At 33.7% G+C, this 7,379-nt stretch overlaps 1 protein-coding gene and 1 non-coding gene across 2 annotated transcripts; one reads left to right on the forward strand and one right to left on the reverse strand.

Moving 5' to 3' along the window:
* Positions 1–4,414: 4,414 nt before the first annotated feature.
* On the reverse strand, positions 4,415–4,521 carry LOC128042765 (small nucleolar RNA R71). Its single transcript, XR_008198277.1, has one exon. It is a non-coding gene; the product is annotated as a small nucleolar RNA R71 (small nucleolar RNA).
* A 619-nt stretch (positions 4,522–5,140) lies between these two features.
* LOC105763574 (uncharacterized) lies at positions 5,141–6,127 on the forward strand. The gene is made up of 2 exons (XM_012581829.1): positions 5,141–5,281; positions 5,738–6,127. The coding sequence occupies exons 1-2, from the start codon at positions 5,141–5,143 to the stop codon at positions 6,125–6,127; spliced, it is 531 nt and encodes a 176-aa protein (XP_012437283.1).
* The last annotated feature ends 1,252 nt before the right edge of the window (positions 6,128–7,379 follow it).

Below are 7,379 nucleotides of genomic sequence, written 5' to 3' on the forward strand. Positions count from 1 at the left end.
TTGATCGGGTTATTAACACGAAGCCCTTTATTACTTGAGCAAGTAAAAGAATATCCTAAGGTTCTGCTATTTCTATCCTCATTTTCTCTTCTCTTTTGTATTTTATCTTTTGACCTCGTAGTTTTTCTCGATCTTTTTTTTTCTGTATAATCAAAAATTTTTGATTCTTTGGTTTTACATATCCAATTTCGAGATATTCGTTTCAACGGTCCAGAAATATCAAAAGAAAAAAAGAGTGGTTTGTCTACTCTGTCCAAAAAAAAGGGGGAATGTACATTTGCTTTAAACAACTCCCAAGTAATTTTTTTACGCCTTTGGGCACGGATGGAACCTTTTATTATGTTACGTCGAAAATCTGATTATTGTGAATAGCGTATCAAAGCCACTTCATCTGTTTGATCAGGATCATTAGCATCTTTGGTATTAGTATAAGTATCGACGTTTTGTCTGTTTATTAGTAAAAATCACGACACGCTTGGATTTTCTTGAACGAATTTCATGCTCTGCTGTTACATTTTCCTCTTTTTCTCCCTCCTGTTGTTCTAAATCGTCGATTAATTTGTATGACCATCGAGGAACTTTTTTACTTATTTCTTTTAATCCAATAGATTTTTTTTTCTAATTTTTTGATTGTTGGGATTAGTTATAGCTATATTGAATAAAAATTTCAAAATTTTGACTCTATCATCTGAATCGGTATTTCCCTATTCATCTTCTATCAATGTCAATAAAGAGAGTTCTTTTTTTGTTGCTAATGATTTTATATTGAGTGTATCTAGTGTCTGTTCAAGTTCGTGATAATCAGTAGTAAGAAGTAGAGCATGAATCTTATTTATTCAAAACGGATCCATGTTTTCTTTTATAGGTTTGATTTATGCTTAAAGGAGAACCCCATTTTTTGATTCTTCTGCAGTAGGGTCCATGCAAGAAAGGATCATATAGTTTAGGAAAGTATTCTCTTTTAGTTTCATTATTAGAGAATCGAGTACTTTTTTCAAGTATGCCCAGATCAAAAGATTCCTTATCTAAAGATTCGACTCTTTTTATAAACTCCTTACTAAAATTTGAAGAATGAAAAGTTGAAAATGTTTTCTCTAACAAGCTCTTCATTAGTAATATTTTATATCTTTTAAAACTAATGCATTAACATCACAAATTTTGTTCTTGATATATTAGCTCTTATGGAGCATTTGACAAATTTTTACTACCAAATATTGGAAAAATATTGGTTTATTTCAATACCAAAAGAAAAAACTTTCTTGTATCATCCAAATGTATAATATCCATTGTTACATTATGAGCAATACATATATATATATATATATATTTATTCTTAAAGAGTATTAATATAGTTGGAAAAACTAGTTTGATAGCTGACGGGTGCATGATTGATGGACTTCATATCATATTGTTAAGTTATATCTATCTTTTGAAGGGTTTTCTTGAGAACTTTCTTTGTTGTCTGATTTATTACTATGTTTCCACTTCTAGTGGTTACTATTATACCACTTATCACGTCCATAATTATATCTTTTAAATTTTATCTGATACTTGCGTTCACTTTGAGGAATGCAACAAATTTACTAGGACAGACTTGTAAATGTCCCAATAGATTCTTTATTTCACAATCACCATCGTAAATATGCTTGGATGTTCATTATAATCAAAATTTCACTTTTTATCTCCCTTAACTCTTTACCTATCATCTCATTGTAACCGTTTTTTTCTATTTATGTATTAGAAAATGAAGGTAGCATTAAAATGGCTATTCATGATTATTTCTCTAAAATATTCGTGAGGTTTCTAATGAAGAGGTGTGTAAACTCGAAATTATGTAGGATTTTTCTATATATTTTTACCACCCTTTTACTTAATAAATATGTTTATCTTGAGTAATTGTTATTAAAATAAGTAAATTTTACTTATTTAGTAATATTGGGCATGAATTTATAAAGTATGTGACATTGTGCTTAATTACATGATTTTATTACATATTTTATATTGTTTCATGTTAATTTATAAATATGAGATTTTTCACTATGTAAGAGGACCATTGAAGAAGTGATAAATGTGAATGAAACATGGACATGAACAAATAAACTCATGTGGACGACAAGACCATGCAATTTGAGTCATGATGTTGATAATTTGACCCAGTAAAAGAGGTGCTAAAAGATGGACATGTCTGCTAAGTTATTGGACTGAGAAACCGTCCAACAAGGGGGAACTGAAGCCCAGTTTCGGCACAAGTAGATGGTAGCCCAAAAGCAAGCTCTGGGGTATTTAATTGAAGGTCCTTACAGTTGGAAAATAATCAGAAATCAGCTCAACTACTTTTCTGTTGAAACTGTCTATATTAATAGCCTTGGTTTGAATTCAAATTGAGGAGACTAAGTCATTCTCTTATCCTTCAAATATGGCCAGCCATGCATGGTAGAAAGAGAAGGAATTTTGTATCTATTTGTAGCTAAATCTACCCCTTACCTTCACCAATAAATACCATTCACCAGTCCCTTAATCCATCATGCCTCACAACTTATTTCTCTTCTTTCATTAGCATTTTTCTACATTCCATTTCCATTTTTTTACATTCCATTTCCCTTTTCCTTCCATTGCATAGCCGTCCATCTCTTTCACATACTTTAGCCATAAAAGCTTTTTCAGAAGCATTCTTTGGTTGGCCACTTTAGGAACTCCTTAGAAAAAGAAGAATCGAGCAGAACAGAGGAGTGCATCAGTCAGAATAGATCCAAAAGGGTGCTGAACTGAATCAGTCAGAATAGATCCGAAAGGCTGCTGAATTGAATAGAGTTTATTCTTTCCTCTTGTTATTTATTTTAATCATGCTTGCTTTGGGTTTATTGTTTTTGACATCAACAATGATATTTTAAATCCTATTTGCTAGGATGATTATGTTAATTCAATAAGATATATTTTATTAATGTTTAACATGTTTAGGCCTCAGTCAATCATGTTTTCAATGAATATCATGATGCATTTCATTCATATGTGATTAGGTGCACCCAGATTAGTTGAGCGATCCTAACCAGACGATGGTTAGTAGACACATAATTGAAAAGTGAAATGTTCAATTTAGATCCTTAAACACGACTAAGTTTAGGTTCGTAATATCTTTAGTTAAGTGTATTGCCTTGCATAGTTTTTAGGTTTATGTAATTAAACTATTGCTTAAGTAAATGTCCCTGTGACCTTACATAAATGATAAGAAACCCTTAGTTAATATGATCAGTAAAATGCATATTTAACTAAGTAAAAGACTCCGTAAGGACTTAATTTGGTTTCCAAACTCATGAAAGATTGAGTTGCCGTAGAAGTAATTCTGAACATTGTTAAGCATGATAAAGTAAATTGAATTGATTAATATAATTATCCTAGCCCATTTAATGTTGATTGTTTTTGTTGCTAAAGCCATTGATTCATACATTTAGGTAAATTGCATCTAGATTAGAATTGCATAGGGATCAATCTTTGCATCTAGTTAGTTGTATTTAGTTTAATCATCACCATCCAAATTATTGAGTTTTTACATCAAATTGTTAATTATAATTTTGCAATTAATCAATTAAGCTTATACAGTCCTCGTGGAGACGATAACTAATTTTACTTACTTATTACTTGAATGACTGTATACACTTGCGCATATTTCCCGTTACAAGTTTTTGGAACCGTTGCCAGGGACTGTTGCCTTAATCATTTTTGTGAAATTATTCTTTGCAATTTGACTTGATTTGATTTTTATTTCTAACTTTACTAAATAATTCTTTAATTTTTTTCTCTTCCCCTTTATTATTATTTTATTATTTATTCTTTAGTTTCTTGTGATCGTTTTTCAGGTCGTCATGAGCATAGATCAAATCATCGATTTACTCCCTGTAGACGTTCAAATCGAGTGAGCATTTAGACAAAAAAGACAAGAAAATTAGCCTAGAGACAAGCCGCAGAAATGGACCTTGAGAATCAAAATGATGATCAAGCGAATAAAGCCGCTAATGCTCGAAATCTAATTATTATTGTTGATGATAGGGACTGACCCATAGGGTAGTATGTCTTGCCACTTCTTAACAAACTAAATCTGAGGGTTAGGAGACCAGAGATTGAGGCACCGCAGTTTGAATTGAAGCCTGTGATGTTTCAGATGCTTCAAACAATAGGCCAATTCAACGAAATGCCCACAGAAGATCCACATATTCACCTTCGATTGTTTATGGATGTGAGCAATTCCTTCTAGATAGCCGGTGTAACTGAAGACGCACTGAGGTTGAAGCTGTTTCTATACTCGTTGTGGGATTGAACACGAGTATGGCTTAATTCATTGCCATCCAACTCAATTTGTACTTGGCAAGAATTAGCTAAATGCTTTTTGGTAAAGTATTTCCCACTTAGCAAAAATGCGAAGTTGCGGAATGAGATCACCACTTTTCACCAATTGGATGATGATTCCTTATATAAGGCATGGGAAAGATTCAAGGAGTTACTATGTAGATGCCCTCATCAGGGGATTCCACATTATATCCAGTTGGAGACAATCTCTAATGGTCTTAATGCACATAGAAGGTTGGTGGTAGATGCCTCTATGAATGGAGATCTCTTGTTGAAGTCTTATAATGAGGCTTATGAAATCACCGAGAGAATAGCTAGTAATAATTACCAGTGGCCGACAAATCAAGCAGCTTCAGGAAGACAAGTAGTCGGTGTGCATGAAGTAGATGGCCTTACTTCACTCTTAGCTTAGGTATCGTCTATCTCTTCAATGTTGAAACAATTTACTACTAATAGTTTAAATCATGTTGCAATTCAGGCACCAATCCACTACCAATGAGGTGGACCGAATAACACTTACATGCAGCATAGATCAAATCAACCTCTTGGTTTCAATCAACAAGTTCAAAACCCATCGCAAGTTGAACCTTCAAATAATTTGGAGAATTTGTTGAAGACATACATTGCTAAAATTGATGTCTTGATTCAAGGCTAAGCAACAACATTGGAGAATCTGGAAAATCAAGTGGGATAATTAGCTGATGAGTTAAGAAACAAACCCTAAGGTGCTGTACCAAACAATATAGAAAATCCTCTTTCAGTCGAGTCTTCTAATCTTGAGAACTTATTAAGAGCATACATGGTGAAGAATGATGCAACTTTGAGAAATTTGAAGAACCAAATAGGGCAGATAGCAAACGAACTTCGAAATAAACAACACGGAGCTTTACCTAGTGACATGGAGAACCTAAGAAAACCGAGTAAGGAGAATTGGAAAGCGGTCAATTTATGAAGCGGAAGGACTTTTGAACCCAATAAGGTTGAGGTTGATGATGAAGCTCCCCAGAAAGAGGAAAATCAACCAACAGCTTAAATTCCTGCACTAGATAAACCAAATTCTGCAAATTTTCAAAAAGGTAAAATCTAAACTAGTGGATTCTAATAAGCTAACCTCTTAATTAGATGCAAAAATATTACCTCGGAAGAGCTGTCCAATCTAAGCCAAAGTTTCACAACCTCCATATCCTCAAAGACTCCAGCAACGTAAACAAGATATTCAATTTAAGAGAATGTTGGATGTGTTGAAATAAATATGTATCAACATCCCGTTGGTAGAAGCTTTGGAGCAAATGCCGAACTATTCGAAAGCTATGAAGGAATTTTTGTCTAAAAAGAAAAGGTTTGGGGAATTTGAAACTGTAGCCCTGACTATAAAATGTAGCCTATTTTTTTTCAGAATAAGTTGCTTCCTCAGTTGAAGGATCTAGGAAGTTTCATCATACCTCGCAATATTGGAGAATCTTGTTGTGGTAAAACTTTGGGCTATTTGGGATCGAGTATCAACTTAATGCCTACGTCTTTTTTTAAAGGATTAGGTATTGGTAAGGCCAAACCGACAACAATTACACTCCAATTGGTGGATCGATCTTTAGCATACCTCGAAGGAGAGATCGAGGATGTCTTGGTTTGTGTTGATAAATTCATATTTTGTGCTGACTATATTAACTTAGATTTTGAAGCAGATAAAGGAGTACCAATCATCTTAGAAAGACCTTTCCTGGAAGCTGGTAGGACGAGAGTCGATGTACAGAAAGGTGAACTCACCATGCAAGTTCAAGATGAATAAGTAACCTTTAATGTGCTCAAGGCCCTAAGATCTCCTGATGAGGTTAAAGCTTGTTTTGTTTCAACCGAAGATCCACTGGAAGGTATTTCATATGACTCTTCACATCAAGATGAGGATGATACATGTTTGGAAGCTAACTTAGAAGGATTCAGTTCAAAAGTTCAGTTTGAATCATTAGAGCTATCATCGCATGAGTACAAGTAACCCAAACCATCAAAAGAAGAGCCACCCGAGTTAGACTAATTATTTTCAAAAGGCACGAGAAAGGTATCGAGTGGACTATTGCAAAGGGATATGTTAAGGGATAGAAGAGTTTGATTCAATATTAATTATTTGATCCTGGGAGATTGGAGTCTCAATGGTTAAAAGCTAGGATCATGGATCCAATCTATGACATTCAATGGGTGGGACTTGTACCAGAGAAAGAAGGTATAACGAAAAATGGGCTGATTTCGTTAAGGATCATCATAGGTAGACAGATTTGTACTAATGGCAGAAAGTCGAGCAAAGCAAAATAGAAAGACCATTTCCTGCTGCTATTTTTTGAGCAAATATTTTATATAATTGCTGGGCAACATTACTTCTTCTTTCTAGATGGATACGGTTGGTATGATAAATGGCCGTTCGACATCGCCTTTGTCAGTAACAATCATCAATAACATTGAGGGAGTCCTCTTCACTCTCTCTGTCCTTAATTTATTTTCAGTTTTTTCTCTCATTTTAATAAATGACATGCTTAAAAAATTATTCTTCTTAAGGATATTGGAACTTAAGCGGGACCATTGTGACCCCTCCAACCTTTCCTGGGAATTAATTTGATGTAATTTTTCGAGAAGAAAATTTCTAATTAATTTTAAATTTTTGTTTTTCATTTTTATCTTTGCTTTTGATTTGTTTATGTTTAATATAGAGGGTCAAATTGGCCCAAGTACTAATCAATTTATTTTTTTAGCAATCTAGTTTATAAATACAGTTTGGGATTAAGGCTTGAACAGAAAAGAGGAGAAATTTACCCATTGTTGTCGTCCATAAGGGTTCCTTAAAACCCTAATTTTTGCCACCACTTTTCCCTCTATCCATACTTGCCTCTCGAGTCACCTTAAGTAGCTAAAATTTTGCTACAAAATTGCCCTAATTTAGCATTATATAAACCCCTCGCTACCATCATAATTTTCACAACCCTTTAAGCAATTAGCTTAAACCCTAACCACCCATTCTTTTTCCTCTTAGCTGTTGGCCTAAATCCTGAAAA

The sequence above is a fragment of the Gossypium raimondii genome, chromosome 7, assembly GCF_025698545.1.
Source record: "Gossypium raimondii isolate GPD5lz chromosome 7, ASM2569854v1, whole genome shotgun sequence".
Lineage (NCBI taxonomy): Eukaryota > Viridiplantae > Streptophyta > Magnoliopsida > Malvales > Malvaceae > Gossypium > Gossypium raimondii.

Excerpts from the sequence above, each read along its gene's own strand:
- LOC105763574 (XM_012581829.1), top strand. The coding sequence starts at position 5,141 with ATGGTGAAGAATGATGCAACTTTGAGAAATTTGAAGAACCAAATAGGG. Across the intron at positions 5,282-5,737 it reads GTAAGGAGAATTGGAAAGCG|AATAAGTTGCTTCCTCAGTT; the intron begins GTCAATTTATGA and ends ATTTTTTTTCAG.